This window comes from Garra rufa, chromosome 7, assembly GCF_049309525.1.
Source record: "Garra rufa chromosome 7, GarRuf1.0, whole genome shotgun sequence".
Classification (NCBI taxonomy): domain Eukaryota; kingdom Metazoa; phylum Chordata; class Actinopteri; order Cypriniformes; family Cyprinidae; genus Garra; species Garra rufa.
This window is the reverse complement of record NC_133367.1, coordinates 3,856,095-3,875,002: the sequence shown is the minus strand read 5'-3', so window position 1 is coordinate 3,875,002 and position 18,908 is coordinate 3,856,095. Positions and strand designations below refer to the sequence as shown.

Below are 18,908 nucleotides of genomic sequence, written 5' to 3'. Positions count from 1 at the left end.
AGAAGACCTCATCCACCTCGACCTCCATGCTCCTCCCGGGAAGGTTAAGATGGCAGACTTTTGATCATCACGTCACTGCACTTCTGGACTCCGGGGCTGAAGGTAATTTTATGGACTACAGTTTTGCTCTTGATAATCATGTTCCTCTCTCCCTCCTCACTAACACCATCGCCGTTTCCGCACTCAATGGACAGACTTTACCCAGGATTACTCACTCTACAGAACCCATCACTCTCACTGTGTCTGGAAACCACAGTGAGAGTATTTCATTTCTCATATTGGACTCTCCCCATGCACCTGTCGTTCTGGGCCACCCCTGGCTAGTCAAGCATAACCCCCGGATTGATTGGCGGCTCAAGTCTGTGTCTGAGTGGAGCACTAAATGTCATGAGTCATGTCTTGTGTCTGCCTGTCCCTCTGTGTCTACCCCTATGTTGCAGGAGAAGGCGGTGGATCTGTGTAACGTGCCCGTAGAGTACCTCGACCTGAAGGAAGTGTTCAGTAAGTCTCGGGCTGCTTCTCTTCCTCCTCACCGTCCCTATGACTGTGCAATAGAGTTACTGCCAGGTACGTCTCCGCCTAAGGGCAAATTATATTCGCTTTCCATTCCTGAGCGAGAGGCTATGGAGAAATACATTTCTGATTCTCTAGCAGCCGGGTTCATTCGACCCTCCTCTTCTCCAGCGGGGGCGGGGTTCTTTTTTGTGGGGAAGAAAGACGGATCTCTGCGACCTTGCATTGATTACCGAGGGCTGAATAATATCACGGTAAAGAATACCTATCCTTTACCGTTGATATCTTCAGCTTTCGAGAGGTTGCAGGGAGCGTCAGTCTTCACTAAATTGGACTTAAGAAACGCATATCATTTGGTTCGCATCAGGAGGGGAGATGAATGGAAGACCGCTTTTAATACCCCCAGGGGGCACTTTGAATACTTGGTCATGCCCTTCGGCTTGTCCAACTCCCCAGGGGTCTTTCAGGCACTCGTCAATGACGTGCTGCGAGACATGGTCGACCAGTTCATATATGTCTACCTGGACGACATATTGATTTTTTCTTCATCTCTCCAGGAACATGTGCAGCACGTTAGGCGAGTGCTTCAGAGGCTGCTAGAGAATGGGCTTTTTGTCAAGGAGGAGAAATGCGTTTTTCATGCACAGTCTGTTCCTTTTCTAGGGTACATCTTGTCGCCCGAGGGAGTTCGTGTGGATCCAGAGAAAGTTAAAGCTGTGGTGGATTGGCCAACCCCAGATTCCCGCAAGGCCCTGCAGAGGTTTCTGGGCTTTGCCAATTTCTACCGGCGTTTTGTTCGCAACTTCAGCCAGCTAGCCTCGCCTCTGACCGCCTTGACCTCCCCCAGAACTACGTTCAGGTGGTCAGATGCAGCGGAAGCTGCATTTGCCAAACTGAAGAGCCGCTTCGTTTCGGCTCCTATTCTTGTAACCCCTGATCCATCTCGTCAGTTCGTGGTGGAGGTCGATGCGTCAGAGGTGGGGGTAGGTGCAGTCCTGTCCCAGCGTTCGGCCACGGACGACAAGATGCATCCCTGCGCGTTTTACTCCCATCGTCTGTCACCTGCTGAGTCAAATTATGATATTGGTAATCGAGAGTTGTTGGCGGTCAAATTGGCATTGGAAGAATGGCGTCATTGGTTAGAGGGGTCGGGGGTACCTTTCATAGTATGGACCGATCATAAAAACCTCGAGTATATCAGAACGGCTAAAAGATTGAACTCTAGGCAGGCTCGGTGGGCATTGTTTTTCGGACGTTTTAACTTTACTCTTTCGTACCGCCCGGGTTCAAAAAATGTCAAACCCGATTCTTTATCGCGAATTTTTGACCACTCCGATCGCCCGTCTACTCCCGAGAGTATTTTTCCTGAGACGCTTATCGTCTCAACTCTCACTTGGGAGGTCGAAACGAAGGTTAAATCAGCCTTAGAAGGGGTAACGCCCCCGGTCGCGTGCCCACCGAACCGTTTATTTGTGCCAGAGGAATTACGGTCCGAGGTTATTCAGTGGGGTCATTGTTCCAATGTGGTTTGTCACCCAGGGGTTAATCGAACCTTACATATGGTCAAGCAACGATTTTGGTGGCCTCTCATGGCTCGTGATGTTCGCAGTTTTGTCTTGGCTTGCTCAGTTTGTGCCATTGGTAAGTCATCTAACAGACCCCCTGATGGGCTCCTTCAACCGCTGCCGGTCCCTTCGAGACCCTGGTCCCATATCGCTTTAGATTTTGTCACCGCCCTCCCGCCCTCCCAGGGCAACACGGTAGTTTTGACCGTGGTGGACCGATTCTCGAAGGCGGCCCATTTCATTCCCTTGCCCAAATTACCCTCAGCCAAGGAGACAGCGGTGACTGTAGTTGACCACGTCTTTCGGTTACATGGCCTCCCGACGGACGTGGTCTCCGACAGGGGACCCCAATTTGTGTCCAAATTTTGGCAAGAATTCTGTAAATTGTTGGGGGCAACTGTTAGTCTCTCTTCAGGATTCCACCCTCAGACCAACGGTCAAACTGAGAGAGCCAATCAGGATCTGGAAAGAATGTTGCGATGTATGGTCAACAGAAATCCTTCCTCCTGGAGCCAACAACTCTCAATGGTGGAGTATGCCCACAATTCATTGCCAGTATCATCCACGGGCCTATCACCATTTGAATGTAGTTTAGGGTACCAGCCACCAATTTTTCCTAGTCTGGAATCCGAAGTCGCGGTCCCCTCTGCCCACGCCTTTGTCCAGAGGTGTCATCGCACTTGGACTAGAGCCCGTGAGACTCTACTCCAGGTGGGAGCGCGCACCAAGGCCAAAGCCGATCGCCACCGGTCGAGGCCTCCCGTATACGTCGTCGGTTCTAAAGTGTGGCTTTCTACTAAAAACATTCCACTCCGGTCCGTCTCGAATAAGCTTGCTCCTAAATTCATTGGCCCATTTCCTGTCACCAAGATCATTAGTCCGGTGGCAGTCCGCCTCAAACTCCCTCCAGTATACAGGAGGATTCATCCCGTCTTTCATGTTTCCAAAATTAAACCCGTGATTTTTGCACGTATTAATCCGCCTACCCCGGTTCCCCCACCGCCGCGACTCGTAGACGGGGAAACCACCTATTCGGTTAATCGTATTCTGGACTCTAGGCGGAGGGGACGCGGATACCAGTACTTGGTGGACTGGGAAGGTTACGGTCCGGAGGAGAGAAGTTGGGTGCCTGCCAGGGACATCCTGGATCACTCCCTTATTGATGATTACAATCAACAGGTAAGGGGTTCTGGGAACGTCGTGGGACGTTCCTAGGGGAGGGGGTACTGTCACGGTTCATGGATCTGCCGTGTTCTCTCGTCTCGTGATCTGTTGGTTTGTCATGTGATTGTGTGTGCTCGCTCAGCTGAGCTGCTAATCAGTCCGGCACAGGTGTTTCCCATTACCTTCAGCCCATATATACTCATCTCTCTCTCTCTCCCTCGTCCGATAGTTCATCTGGATGTCACAGTGTTGGGTTTGTCTTCGTGTTTGCTGGTCGTCTGAGTGGAGCTCTGCCTTGTTGGATTTCGTCGTGTCTTCGTTGTTTCACCAGGGATTATCCACCACGGGACTCACGCCACTTCACTGTCTGCCATCTGCCCCTGCCTCACCCAGCCGGGAGAACTACACCACCATCATTGACTGTGTTTCACTTCTGTTTCATTCTAATAAATCCTGTTTCACCTGCAATTGCTTCCTCCATCTTTTCAGTACCGTCACACATTCGCGTTCTTTTCCATTGTCCAATCGAATGAATGGAGAGGCGGGCCTTCTGTTGTGATGGCGAAAGTTTACCGTTGCTTAAAAAGTCCAGAGACTCCAAGAAATGGAGGAGAAACCTTTGGTGTCTATCGTGGGTAACCCGGAGCTGTATTATTTAGGGTTACTGCTAATATGACAGTTTACTTAACAGCAAAAAACTAAGATTTTAGAGCTCTCGCGCTATAATCCTTTGAATTGACTGACAGGACAGCTGTTTTGGTCGTTGCTTAGCAACATAAAAAAACCGCAGCACACTGTTATTTCATTAAAAGTCACCAAAAAAGGCAGTGCTGTGCGCCTCGCGTTTTTAGAACTAAAAGACGCGTTCTGTGTTTTTATTTAAACCTAAATAAGTTTGTCTGTCAGTTGGCAGGCAGTTTTGGTCGCTTATAAAATAAAATAAAAATAGTTTTACCCTCCTGCTGACTATAGTGTCGTGCCCCTCCCAACCCATTCACACACACACATAGGCCTAGATGATTCGACTATCGGTCGACTATAGAAAGATTCGAAAATTCTGATTCGACTATGAAAATTCATAGTCGAGGACAGCCCTACTGTACTATAAAACAATTTTTGTGATATCAACTTCAAATTTGGAGCATAATTTGGTTAGACATACGGCTTTGGTTTTATAGCAACTTTATGGTCCAAATTGTTTTGTAAGTCATGTTTTGTATAAAATACACATTCTTGGTTCAGTACATTTGCTTTACAGTAAACTTAAACTTCGAGAAATTTTTCACACTATAATTTTTTGATGTGCTTATAATCTGCAATGTGTCTTTGTTAAAAAGACCAGCCTTAGGTCTTTATTTCAAAGCATTTATGAATCAGCGGATCTAAGGTTAAAAGGGGGCTGATTAGCGGGGTAAGTTAATCGGTTAATTTACATTAAAATGTTGATAACTTTAGTTATTCATATAGAACTAAATTAACAGTAAACAAAAATGGATACAAAAATAGCAAACTAAATAGGTAAAAAAAAAAAGATAATAAATTGTTTAATATTTGAGAAACTTTGATTAAAAATTTTAATATTTAAAATATCTGTCAGTTCAACCAGCGAAATTATCAATAACTATTAAAAACAACTGTTAATTGAAATGAAACTGAAAACTTAACAATAAATATAATATATTACTTAAAAAGGAATTTACTTGGTTAGCTAATGGAGAATTCAAGCTTTAAGTGAAGTTATGAAATAAATCTCACCTGAGTCAACAAAAGTTACGTAGATGAAGAAAATGATGAACTTCATTATGGATGAAAAATGATGCATTTGACTCTCAAATAAGCATAGTCTTCAAAGAGCACTGAAAACACACTGTAGTCTTTAGCAGGTCGACAGGAAGAGTGGTCACTGAGGAAAGCTGTCGCTCCAGATAAACAGTGTTACGCATGTTTACGTTGCTTCATTCAGGAACCTATTTTTTCCCCAGACATTTGATCATTTCTGTTAAAACTTTAGACAATATACTAGCAGGTAGATCTAACATAAATATTCAGGTACAAAAATAAACTGCAGAAATTGAGTGAAGTAATCAAAGTAAAATAACTACAATTTGCTCATTTAAAATGCATTATCATCAGTGACAAAATATACATTTCCCGTGAGAAAACAAAATTGTTCAAATAAAATGTTCGTTTTATATGGTCTGCTCTTTATCTATGACGTGCCATACAGCGCGCGCCTCCACATTTTGAATTGAAGAGCGCGCGAATAGTATAACGTCTGACAGGAGAGGTCTTTTTTTTTTTTTTTTTTTTCATTTGGCAACAAGTTAGAAAATGAGCGTTAGCATAATGACACTGATATATAGCCCGACAACATCTGACAGATACTGATCCAGTACAGCGTTTTTCTCAGACACTGTTTATTTCAACTGCATCTGACAGAAGAGTTCGTTTTTCTGAGGTGAGAGACTTTATAAAAATTTATCAAATTTAATTATGGTGTGCAAGGACCACAAACAAACACGGAGCTAGTTGTAACACGCATGGTTTAAACATTCCCACACATGCTAGCATAACAAAAAGGCTGAATAAAGGCTGAAAGTGAAACTATGCTGTATCTGTGTGTTGTGGCACTGGTTGATCATCAAAATTTAGTTTATTTTTAATTAAAAAAAAGCCATTCTTTTATTTAAAAAATACATTTTATTGAAAAAATAATTTCCTCTCATATACATCAGATACAATTTTAAGGTAGTGTTCTATTTTAATGTTTTTTTTTTAACAATAAAAACTCATAATGCTAACTCTTAAAAAAACGAATAATCAGTAAACATATCTTGAAAATATATTACTTTTTATTCAATTGCAAGAGGTAAAAGACAAGTTCACAAACAGTAATAATTCTAATCACATACATCAGAAGCACACATTATTAAGAGTGTCATATACAGACCACATCTGTATATTCTTTAGCTGGTTTGCATTGGCACCTTCACATCGATATCCACACAAAATGGAAACACACAAGCAACAAATGCATAGAAACTTGTCAGTGCTAACCCACAAGTCTGCAGCTTTATCATTAAAATAGTTTTCAACTGAAGAGATATCACTTAAATAAATAAATAGTTTGATGGATTACTGTGAAGACCTTTAAGTTTCTATTTGTATATGATATGATGGTAGTTTTTTCTCACAAGAAATGGTAAAGTGACTCTCAGAGCAGTTCTAGAGATATGTTAATGTGTTCATGTACTTGTATATTGAGGCCTGTGAGGTTGAAAACACTGCACACTTCAGAAATTGTGTAGTAGCTAAATGAAACATTTTGCATTTTGATTTTGATTCTGATTTATTCGTCCATAATTTGGCAAATTCCAGGACATTCCATGTTATACAGTAAACTCCGTTTTTATGACTGGATTCCGCGTTCCTGTCCACGTTTTCTGCATTGTGGAAATGCATTAGAATGCATTAGAAAGGTTAAGTAATACTGATACAAGTGCATGCACTTGTTTCTCTTTTCAAACGAATGTTCTCTGTTCTGTATTTACTTTTAGAGCCTCCTGCTGAACAACCCAGACAAAATCTAAAGTGTACATAAAAATACACTGATGCATCCCCAGTGCATTTTCTGTAGAATCAACGGCGAACAAATGTTAGAATGTTTTGTTTGTTTGGTCATGTGGTCATCTCGTTTGGGAAAACAAGTCCATGACGTCTATAATCATGAATATTATCCAACATTAAACATGAGCCTGAAGGAAAGTCCAGATCACTGGAGGAACTCTTCAAAGACCATGGTTGATGTATGGCTCTGCTTCTTTGCCAGATTATTGTTGGTTACTGCTCAATGACTCTTCAGACATCTTTACTAAGTCCGTTCCAGTCTAGTCTAGTCGTGTCCTGTGCTTCATACCTGTTCTCTGCCCTGTCATCCTGTTGCCCGTGCATATCGATCCTGTCACTGAGAGCGATATAGAGCCTGCTGGTTGAACACCTGCCCACTGCGTGAATGGCTGTTTGCAGCATCCAAGAGTTAAGCTGATGTGTGTTTTCACCTGAGTTCCTATCCAGGCTGTGGCCGCCAACTACGGCTGGAGAACGGCAGACTGCCTAAGTTTCCTTTTTGTTAATAAACATTTTGCATTCACAAGCCAGTGCTGTTGGGTCCATCATCATCAGTTCTTGAAACTGTCCGAAACTGTCTTTTTTTCTGCAAAGTAATGTCAAAAAATGTATTAAATGAGGATAGATAATTTTTATGACCACTGAAACAGCACATGACCAATTCTAATTCCCATATTTGTGCAATTACACACTAGAATTGCACAGATAAAAACAGCTAATTCTGTAAGTCTTTTTCTCTAGTGTTGCTTGAAGACAAACATTTGGTTTTGACTGATGAATCTTAAACTCAACATTTTTTTAATTGCTCAATTATACATGCGTGCATATAATAAAACAAGAATCAAATATTAAATCAGCATTTTTGAAAAGCATCTTTTTTTATAGTTACAGAAAACTGAATCCAAATAAAATCAGATTTTGCCCATTTATGCAAAATAAAACTGTTAGATGAGAGTCTTTTATTTAGACTACTCTGCATTTACATGGATTACAATAGTCAAATTATTTAATCACTGAAAACTAGATTGATTTCTTGACAATTAAAAATCTTTTGGAGTCAGTTTACATTGGCACATGTAAATTTAAAATCAAGTGATGTCTATAGATGAGGCTGTGCATAATGTATAGTAATAAAAAAATTGTGATTGTTCTTAATTAGTGAAGCATTGGCTCAATTTAATTCCACCTTACTGGAATTACTATCAAACACATTACAATGTGTGTAAATCCAAACGATTGAATGTTTGTGTAATTCTGAGGACATTTCTATCATCCTACAGCTGATGAAATCACTTGAATGAGAAATAAAAGACATGTAAACACATACTTACTTTCATAACAATAAATGCAGCAGCAAAAACCAGGGCTATGAGTACTCCTATCACACACACAAGTATTGGGGAGTATACTTCTGTTGTTCCTTAAATATAAATATATATTGAAAAAACATGTTGTATTCAAAAAAATGTTAATAAATTAACATACAATAACAATAAAAAAAATAGTTACTGGCGGGAACAGTAAATGGCACGAGAAGGGTGAAGGTGAGTAAATGATGACAGGCTGATCATTTTCATGTGAATTATCCATTGTTAATATTTCATTTTGATTTCAAAAATCTATTTCTCTTTGACAAGTTTGCCCAGCGTGATCTTAAAGGGTTGGTTCCACTGAAATTGAACCTTCTGTCATCATTTACTTAGTCACTTATGTCATTACAAACCTATAAGACTTCCATTTACCTTTGAAACACATAATGAATATTTTGTAATTGAATTTGGATAAATATTCTATCCCTCCATTAAGATCAAATTAGCCAAAGGCGGTAAGGATATGATAAACTTTATAGCAAGCATTATTTAAAAAAAATATTAAAAAAAATGAAAATGAAAATAAAATAAAAACAACCATGCCCTACTATTAACAACTTACTGTTGGTCCCGATCTCATCGCCAGGCAGGATTGTGTTGAAGGTTCTTTCAATATGCTCCACCACAATAGCATACTTATTCTTCTTCCAGTCATCTGGATGGACATTGAGAGTAGATGTTTTCTGGAAGGTCCCATCCTCATTTGGTAGTGTCTCTCCAAGATCCACATCCTCATAGTGCTCTTCACCATTTCTTAACCAAGTAATAGTCACTGCTGGTGGGTAAAACCCTGTGGCATGACACACCACTGGAGAGGAGGAATCTTTCTGTAACAGAGACACTTGAGGAGCTAAAACAAAGAAGATTGAGATATTTGTGAGGAAATATTGAGTACTTCAGATCCATGATTAACCTATTAAACTTTTTTTTTTTTTTTTTTAATGAAGCAATGCATGAGGGAAAAAAAAAGAGATTAGGGAAAAAGGATTAGTTCACTTCCGGAACAAAAATTTGCATATAATTTACTTAGCCTCTTGTCATTCAAGATGTATATCTTTGTTTCTTTAGTCGTAAAGAAATAGTTTTTTTTTTAGTTAAACTGCAGCTTCATGGGGCTTTAAATGATCCCAGCCAAGAAATAATGGTCTTATCTAGTTATTCAGTTTTTTATTTTATTTTATTTTATTATTATTATTATTTATATACTTTTTAACAATGAATGCTCATCTTGTTTAGCTCTCCAATGCACATGCACACACTGGTTCAAGAAGTTAGGGTATGTCGAAAAAACGCTCTGACTCTCATTTCCTCCTCCCACTTCCAAAATCACCCTAGTACCGAACCAAGGGTTTACAAAGTGAAAGTGCAAAGACGATCAAACACCCTTTACAAAAAAGGTAAAACAGTGATGTAGAATGATTTTGATGTTGGAGAAAATGAGATGGGAGTCCTTCTTGAACCTGAGCGCACAGAGGTCACATGTAACATCTAGACAAGACGAGCATTTGAGGTTAAAAATTGTATAAATATTAATTTTAAAAAAAGAGAGATTATTTAACAAAATAAGACCCCTCTTCCTCGGCTGGGATCGTTTAGAGCCCTTCAATGCTGTATTTAAACTGCATTTTGGAAGTTCAAACTCTGGGGCACCATAGAAGTCCACTATATGGAGAGAAATCCTGAAATGTTTAACTCAAAAAACATAATTTCTTTACAACTGAAGAAAGACAGACATGAACATCTCGGATGTCAAGGGGGTGAGTAAATTATGTCTGTAAATATTTTGTTCTGAAAGTGAACCAATCCGTTAATAATAAAAAATAAAATGATCTACTCGATGAATAAATCTTATTTCTCAAAAATCAAAGTACCTATTTTCTTTAAATTCCCTTCCCTTAACTTCAAGAACTCTTTCAGCCAGAAAACACACTCGTGTCTATAGTATTCTTTTAGATGGACTAGCTGTGCTCTATCATTGTTCCACTTGGTCGTTGTTATCAATCCCTGTGGTACAGCTGTGATGTACACAAGCTCCTTCAGGTCCAGTGAGATTAAATCCTCTCCATCGTAACCGTACTGATCAAACCCATGTGAGTCTTCAGTCTGATCATCCCATTCACATCCATATATCCTCTGATATGTATAAACATCTGAAAGAAAAGGAGGAACTATAAGATCTGCTCTTTTTATTGTAATCTTTCACATTTACAAATATAGTATAAAGCATTTGAACTCACCACGTGTCTGATTAAATCGCTCTATTAGACGAAGGATATTGTATTTGTAGATCTGCTGAACAACTTCTCTGATCTCAGTGTCTTCTTTCCATGTGTCTCCAGATGCAAACTCCTTCATCCAGTCCTGTCTGGGAATCAGCTTCTTTATCTCACTGTCATAATAATCAATCTGTTGTCCATCCAGTGTAGTTACAGCAGAAAACTCTGGGATTCCTGAACTCTGTCCATTTATTCCAACGTATGTAGTCATGAAGGTGTGCGTCGCTAAAAAATTTTCAACAAACAAAGTCACTTTTGAATTAAAATTCAATAATATGTTATTAAATATTGTATTTATTATTATATTATCTTTTTTTTATTAAATATTCATGTTTTTCATAATCTTATCAAAACACTATAATTAGCCAAGGTTTTACTACAACAAAAAAAAAAAAAAAAAAAAAAACATGGTTACATGGATGCACATAAATTCAGTCATTAGGGGTTATTTACATCTGGTCACTTCATGCGTTTTCTCTGATTGGATATTTATCTGATTTGGTAAAACATTTCCATTTACACTTGGCCACATGAATGTGTCTTTGCATAACGGATATGAATCCAGTCTTCAATTCCCGTGCCATATTTTAATTTAACAGCGTTCAGGCAACAGAAAGCAACAGATAAGCACTGCCTTTGATTCATTATCAGCTAATTTCCAGATCAAAGACCGCAACAGGAGGCGGCATCAGCGGTGGTGTAACGTAACAAAGTAAAAATACTTCGTTATAGTACTTAAGTATTTTTTGGGAGAATCTGTACTTTACTTGAGTTTTGAGTTCAGCCTACGTTTACTTTTACTCCGATACATTTCCCCTAAGCATTTGTTATACTACAAAATACTCGGAAGTCAGGATCTCATTTAGAATTGTGAGATTTAAATTCTCAACTGTGAGAAAAAAACGTTTTCTTAATTTTTGCAAAGCTGTGTGAAAAGAAAATCTCACAAAATATTGCGTTCTATCTAGAAAGTATTTTCTCACAAAAATACTGCCTTTCTGTCAAAATAAATAAATAGCAAAATTGAATTTTAGTTTCCTTCTTTCACCTCTGTATATCCGTCACAAAAGTTTTTGTGAGCAAACACAAGTTTATGATCTCATAATTCTGAATTTTTATCTCAGAAGAAAGTCAGAATTGCGAGATAAAACTCGCAATTGCGAGTTTGTATCCCCCAATTCAGACTTTTTTTCTCACAAATACAAGTTTGTTTCTCGCAATTCTGACTTTTTTTTTTCTCAGAATTGGGTGATATAAACTCGCAATTGTGAAAAAAATGCATTTACTTGTACTTTTACTGTCACATTTAAGATTAAAAATACTTTTTGTAGAATAAATATATCACATACTTAAAGACATTTACTCAAGTAATATTCTAAAGGTGACTTCAACTTATACCAAAGTCGTTTACTGGTAAGATATCTGTACTTTTACTTAAGTATAGCTTTCTTTTTATTTATACACCATTGGGCATCAGCACTGGAAATATCTTCTTATGAACATGATCGTCTGTTAAGCGTTTCTGCAAATTACTTTCAGTTTCATTTGTGGCAGCTTGCGTGTCGGTTTCCTGAAAATGTATGCTGGCCTACTCATCTGCGGCCATGTTTGTTGCGTTAGCGCTGCCATATCTGACTATAACGTGTCCATTTAGCCTATAAAAAGCTCTCACAAGTTTATTATTTTAATATTTTGGGAGGAATAATATTTGCGTATGTGGTTTTAACAACCAGATGCATTTACACTTGATCCAGTTTCATCTAGAATGCGGCCCAGACCACTTCCTGATATGGTTTGGGCAATCGGATTTAAAATAAATGCGTCTCGAAAGCGTTACAGATGATCTTTTCACGATCCGATAGCTATCCAATCAGAGAAAACGCGTTAAGTGGCTATTCTCCATGGGTCAAATAGCTACATATCACTGGAAAATATTGAAACGATTTCAATGCAACTTCAACCAAACACAACCCTGCTAGCTTGGCTATTTAAAAAGACAGAAAGAGAGAGAGAAAATAACGCTACATATCAGATTAAAAACATCTCGTGATTTTGACAAGTCTGTTCAACACACGGAAGTACTGTAGCTAAAAGCTTTGCTGACAGAGAATTCATTGTTGACAGGAACAAATCTCACCTGAGAAAACAAAAGGTACGTAGATTAAGAAAATGATGAATTTCATTACAGATGAAAATCCATGTATTTGACGCAATTCTTTATGTGTAGTCATCGAAGAGAGGTGCAAAATCTATTTTGCCGAAAACTGAGCGCAGGGACTGGCGCTCTGGATAAACAGTCCTAATATGGGCATTTAGGGGGTGACGTAGTTTGCTCAGTAACCAGTTTTACTTTCGATTCAGGTGGTTGAGAATTCGCTGTCAGCAAGGCCTTCAAATAGGATTAAGTTGAAGCAAGTTAAAGGGGGTGAAAGTTTATGGGTTACTTTACTTTAAAATGTTTATAGCATTAGTTATTCATATAGAACATAAAACAAGAAAAAAGAAACAAAACTAAAAAGGGAAAAAATATAATATACAGTGGTTTTATATTTGAGAAAATATTTATTTTATTATATTTTAAAAAAAAGTAAAAAAAAAAAAAAGTCTGTCAGTTCAAAATTGTTTTTTAAATTCTGTTCATTAAAATTAAACTGAAATGTAAACAAAATGTATAATAAATATAAATGTTAGCTGAACATTAATTTACTTGGTTAGCTGATGGAGAATTAAACATTTGAATGATGTTAGGAAATGAATCTCACCTGAGTGAGATTCAACAAGTTCAACAAGTTGAAGTTGCTTCATTCAGTAACTTTTTTTCCCTAGAAGGACATTTGACAATTTCTATTAACACTTTATTTTGATAGCCCTCTTTAGACAAGGTACTAATCTACTACAATCTACTGTATTTTATGTTCAAGTTTTATTGAAGCAAAAAGAACTGCATGTGTTATTTAATGTTTCAATTTATTTTATTTTTATTAAAAAAAAAAACATTTAAAACTCACAAAAGCCAACTTTCACACTATTAGTATTCATTGAACTGTATATTTACAAAAAGTGTACTTTTTTAAAATACAAAAATGAGTGGTGAAAGACAAGATCACAAACAGTAGTGCGTTTAAGGTGTCCATTACATCTGATATTTACACAAAATTTAATATCCAGACAGTATCTGGATGCTCTTTTAATTTGCTGATTTGCATTTGCACTTTTACATCGATGTGTCTCCAAAGTGCTTTTATAGACTCAACAACACACAAATGTTAGAAAGTGTTCTTTTTCTGTTTGTTTGTTAGGTATTATTGTGATCACCTTGTTTGGAAAAAATTAATATTATCCAAAAGTAAACATGTTTTGGTCACACACGCATGCTGGAAATTATCTGTTCTTCCACATCTTGAAGATACCTGATTGGACTGGAAACTGGGGAAAGTGCAGATGATTGGAGCAAACTCTTCAAAGACCTTTGTTGATGTACCTGTACGTGTCATCATCATTTTGAGAAACTTGCCGAAACCCTTTTCTTTTCTGCAAAGTAATGTCATAAATATTAATTAAATGAAGATATTTTTAATTGCACAATTTTTTTATGATTTCTTTTATTTAATTGTACAATTGTTATAATATTTTTTGCAATTACACACTGGAATTGTAAAAACAGCTAATTTTGCAAATCTTTTTCTGTAATGTTGCTTGAAGACAGATGTTTAGACTGTTTTTATAATTAGATTTTGAAACTTAAAAACTTGAAACTTAAAAACTTTTCAGAAAACAGTTTGAATCCAATTAAATTTAGATTTGACCCATTTATTACAAATGACATTGTTAGATGATACTTTTTATTTAGACTAGTTTGAATAAGACTGGACTATTTTCAGTCCTTGTAAATGCAGCTGGATTAATTTCTTGACATTTGAAGATGATTTTGAGTTGGTTTACACTAGAATCCGAATGTTTATCACATGTACATTTAACTGAAGTGATAGCTGTTGAAGATAAGGCTGTGCATAATGGGCAGTAATTTAAAAAAATAAAAGTGATTTTTTTTTTTTTACATTATTGAAGCAATGGCTCTATTTAATTCCACCTTACTAGAATTGAAATCAAACACATTAAAATGTGTGTGTTTGAGTGCTTGTTTAAATGCTGGGGACATTCTCATCATTCTACAGCTGATTAAACTACTTGAATGAGAAACAAATGTATACTTACTTTCCAAACAAGGAATGTGCTACCAATAACCAGGGCTACGAGGACCATGAGGATGGCCATGAGTACGTATATTACACACTCAAGTATTGAGTATGTTTTTTTAGGTCCTGAAATATAAAATAAAAAAACACATTATAAATAAATACATAAAAATACAATAATAAACAGAAACGGAAATATAAAGCTGAAACAACTTACTGGTGAATTAATAATCGCACAACTAATAACAAGGTATTAATTAGTAAGGTCTAGGGTTATCATTATTAACTAAATTAAATTGTTATTTTCAAATAAAGCTAAAAAAATGACCAATGTTGCCTTAGTGCACTGCAGTGAAAGCTATCATATAACTTAGGAACTCAAGTCATATGCACTCATTTCATAGTGTTTCTAATTCTTTTCCTAATCACTTCAATTGAATAAAAAAAGATTACGCTAGATATTTTGTTGCATGCTGTCTCTTATGTTCTGCAGTAGACAGGTTTTGAACAACATGAGGGTGAATAAATGATGACAGACCGATCATTTTCAGGTGAACTTTTGATTTCAAAAATCTATTTGACAAGTTTTCCCAGTGTCATCTTAAAGGGCCAGTTCAGCCAAAAATAATCATTCTGTCATCATCTACTCACCCTCATGAAAATTTTGTTACCCTTTGAAAGAGATTTCTTTCTCTCCATTAAGGTCAAATGACCTATTAGCCAGTTAGGAAATTATAGCGCACTATTAACAACTTACTGTTGTTACTAATGATCTCGTCGTCAGTCAGAATCTTCTTGATGGTCTTTCCCTTGTGTTTCACCACACAAACATACTGGTCCTTCTTCCAGTTATGTGGAGAAACATAAAGGATTGCAGTTATCTGGAAGGTCCCATCCACATTTGGCAGTGCTTTTCCAAGATACACATCCTCATAGTGCTCCTCTCCATTTCTTAACCAGGTAATACTCACTGCTGATGGGTAAAAACCTGTGGCATGACAAACCACTAGAGAGGATGAATCCTCCTGTAACAGATACATTTTGGGAGCTACAAAAAAAAAAAAAAAAGATAAGAGACAAATGTGAAAAAAATGTGATACTTAGCTAAGTTTATCAACATTTATCCATATGATTAACTTATTCAACTGTGCTAAGTTTTTGTTTTAATTTTGTTTTAAGCAGAGCATAAGACATGAAAGAGACATCAATGACTCATTTTAATAATAATAAAAGAAGATACTTGAACAAAGGTACCTCTTCTCTTTAAATCCACTTTTTTTGAAAGCAAGAAATATATCACCCAGTCAACGCAGTCATCTCTATAGTATCTTCTTAAATAGGTAAGCTGTGCTTTGTCATTGTTCCACCTGGCCATTGTGTTGAATCCTTGCGGTACAGCTGTGTTGTATCTGCTGTTCTCCACATCTAGTGAGATAAAATCCTGCCCATCATAACCGTGCTCATCAAACCTATTTGAGTGTCCAGTCTCATCATCCCAGTCACATCCATACATCCTCTGATACGTATGAACACCTGAAGAAAAAGGTGAGAACCATAAGATGGTTTTTCATTGTATAACATAATCTTTTACATTTAAAACTGTAACTCACCATGCGAGTGATTGAATTGGCCCATAAGAAACCGAACGCTGATTTTGTTGGTCTGCTGTACTCGTAGTCTGATCTTGGTGTATTCTTTCCATTTGTATCCAGATGCAAACTCCTTTGTCCATCTCTGTCTGGGAATCAGTTTCTTTATCTCACTGTCATAATAATCAATCTGTCGTCCATCCAATTCAGTTACAGAGGAAATCTCTGGGATTCCCACAATCGTCTGTCCATTTATTTCAGTGTATGTAGTAATGAAGGTGTGCAACTCTAAACAAACAACAAGACGACAAAGCTCTCAAACATGATCAAACACCACATACAGTGTCATAAATCAAATGACTATAAAATACCACAATCCAAATCGATTTTAATTTCATTTGAGACACTAATCCCACTGAAAATATTTATGTTCTTTTGAGACGAGGCTGTTTGTTTGTTTTTGGCTAGAGTTTTACTTGTTTCACTCATTCAAGCACACGTTTAAACAACTTTACGAAATGAATCTCACCTGAATGAACTAAAGGTATGTAGATGCAAAAAATGATGAAGTTCATTACAGATGAAAATCCATGAATTTGACACACAATTCTTTTGTGTTGTCTTCGAAGAGAGCAGCTAAAACTTTAGCATTTGCCACACCTGAATTGAAAGGAAAAACCAAAGGTTACTGAGCAAGTTACGTCAACCTGGGAGTAAAAGGATCCGCCCTCAACTTCCTTATTAAGACCGTATATCCAGAGCTGCAAAGCCATGTTCTGCGGCTGCGCTCAGTAACCTGTTTTTCCTGTTGATTCAAGTGTGGCTAACGCTAAAGTTTTAGCAGCTCTCTTCGACGACTTCACGCAAAGAATTGTGTCAAATTCATGCAATGAATTCTGCAATGAACTTATTCTACTTCTTACTCTACATACCTTTGGTCCATTCAGGTGAGATTCATTTCGGAAAGTCAATTAAAAGATTAATTCTCTGTCAGCAAGGCCTTTAGCTACTTCCGTGTGCTGAACAGACAAAAATGGTTTTCAATCTGAAATTTAATTATTTCTCAAAAATCTTTTTTTAATAGCCAGGCTAACAGAACTAGCAGTATTAATGACTGAATCTACGCACATTTTAATGTAAATTAAATTCTAGACTTTGCAGTGTGGGTACGTTTGTGTGCCACAATTCTGTGAAACATGGTTTTCTGTGCAGAATTATTGATTTTAAGTAACAGTCAGCATGAAACAATTGATATGGATAGGCTGGTTGTTCCATTAAATTCCAATAAAACAAACATTTAATTTTAATGGTGACTTCAAAAGTAAAAAACTGAATGACTTGTCTTTGGTGTCAAACTGTAATTTGGTTTATGACAGTATGTGGTGTTTAACCATATTTAGGAGCTTTATGGTGTTTGTATTTTTGTTTTTTTACATTTTTTTTTTCAGCGTCACACACCTTCATGACTACTTGCACTGGACTAAAAAGCCAGGCAGTTGCAGGAACACCAAAGATTTCAGCTCTAACTACATTGGATGGAAAACAGATTGATTATTATGATAGTGACAAAGAGACGCTGATTCCCAAACAGGACTGGATGAAGGAGTTTGCATCTGGAGACGCATGGAAAAGATACATTAAGGTCAGAGAACGAGTACAGCAGGTCAACAAAATGACTGTTCTAATGGAGCAATTCAGCCAGTCACATGGTGAGTTAGCATGCTTTATTACGTCTTTTGAAATGATTGATTTTGATTGGTCAGTCTTGACATTTTGAGGTGTTATTTTGCAGTAGTTATTATTTTGTTATTACAAAACAAATAAAAACCGACAAGGAGATCAGGAGGAGTCTTTTATCACACCCTGAAGGGCTTTATTTTTTACATTATCCCTTATTTGTATTACATTAATAAACACCGGATTATCTTGTACAATAAAAAAGAATAGTATGCCATTATCTTTCTCTCATTCAGGTGTTCATATGTATCAAAGGGTGTATGGATGTGTTTGGGATGATGAGACTAAAGTCTCAGATGGGATTGATCAGTACCGTTATGATGGAGTGAATGTCATCTCACTGGACCTGAAGGAGGGCAGATACACTGCGCTTGTACCACAGGCAGATTCCACTGTGGTGAAGTGGAACAATGACAGAGAACAGCTTGATTTTCTGAAACAATACTACAAACATGAGTGCATTGACTGGCTGAAAGAGATCTTACATGTTCAAGCTACATTTAAGAAAACCGGTATAGTCACAGAGTTATCAGGACAGAGTTTGACTGAGCCAACCGAGAAGAATCTGTCTGTGGATGACACAGAGGGTAGTGGTAAGTTGAAACCTGCTTAATTTTATTCCATGTACATTTGAACTATTTTAGGGGCCAAACACATGAGAATGCCTTTACTTTTATCTGTTATCGTATTAAGGTTTATTTGTCTTGTTATTGTTTAGGTTTTTCTGCCATATTATTAATTGTGTATTGTGTATATGTTTCTGGGTTTGTTCTAGGATCTTCATTAGATGTTCTTTATATGTATGCAGCTATTGGTATTCTAGTTACTTTAATATTGCTTTTGCTGTATGTACTTTGGAGAAAACGGAATA

General features: G+C 37.3%; 3 protein-coding genes across 3 annotated transcripts; 1 reads left to right on the top strand and 2 right to left on the bottom strand.

The window, feature by feature from the left end:
* Positions 1-7,100: 7,100 nt before the first annotated feature.
* LOC141338979 (major histocompatibility complex class I-related gene protein-like) lies at positions 7,101-10,736 on the bottom strand. The gene is made up of 4 exons (XM_073844592.1): positions 10,477-10,736; positions 10,111-10,389; positions 8,802-9,089; positions 7,101-7,336 (listed from the first exon to the last, which is right to left on the bottom strand). Exons 1-4 carry the CDS (start codon positions 10,724-10,726, stop codon positions 7,101-7,103), a joined length of 1,053 nt encoding a protein of 350 aa, XP_073700693.1. The 5' UTR covers positions 10,727-10,736.
* Positions 10,737-13,791: 3,055 nt separating this feature from the next.
* Positions 13,792-16,961, bottom strand: LOC141338395 (major histocompatibility complex class I-related gene protein-like). Its single transcript, XM_073843928.1, has 6 exons — positions 16,830-16,961; positions 16,322-16,588; positions 15,966-16,244; positions 15,469-15,759; positions 14,731-14,837; positions 13,792-14,046 (listed from the first exon to the last, which is right to left on the bottom strand). Exons 1-6 carry the CDS (start codon positions 16,873-16,875, stop codon positions 13,975-13,977), a joined length of 1,062 nt encoding a protein of 353 aa, XP_073700029.1. The 5' UTR covers positions 16,876-16,961; the 3' UTR covers positions 13,792-13,974.
* Positions 16,962-17,118: 157 nt separating this feature from the next.
* On the top strand, positions 17,119-18,904 carry LOC141338978 (major histocompatibility complex class I-related gene protein-like; the record flags this gene model as incomplete). Its single annotated transcript, XM_073844591.1, has 4 exons — positions 17,119-17,247; positions 17,749-18,009; positions 18,274-18,630; positions 18,813-18,904. Coding segments are annotated over exons 1-4 (768 nt in total), but the record flags the coding sequence as incomplete, so codon positions are not given.
* Between the last annotated feature and the right edge of the window lie 4 nt (positions 18,905-18,908).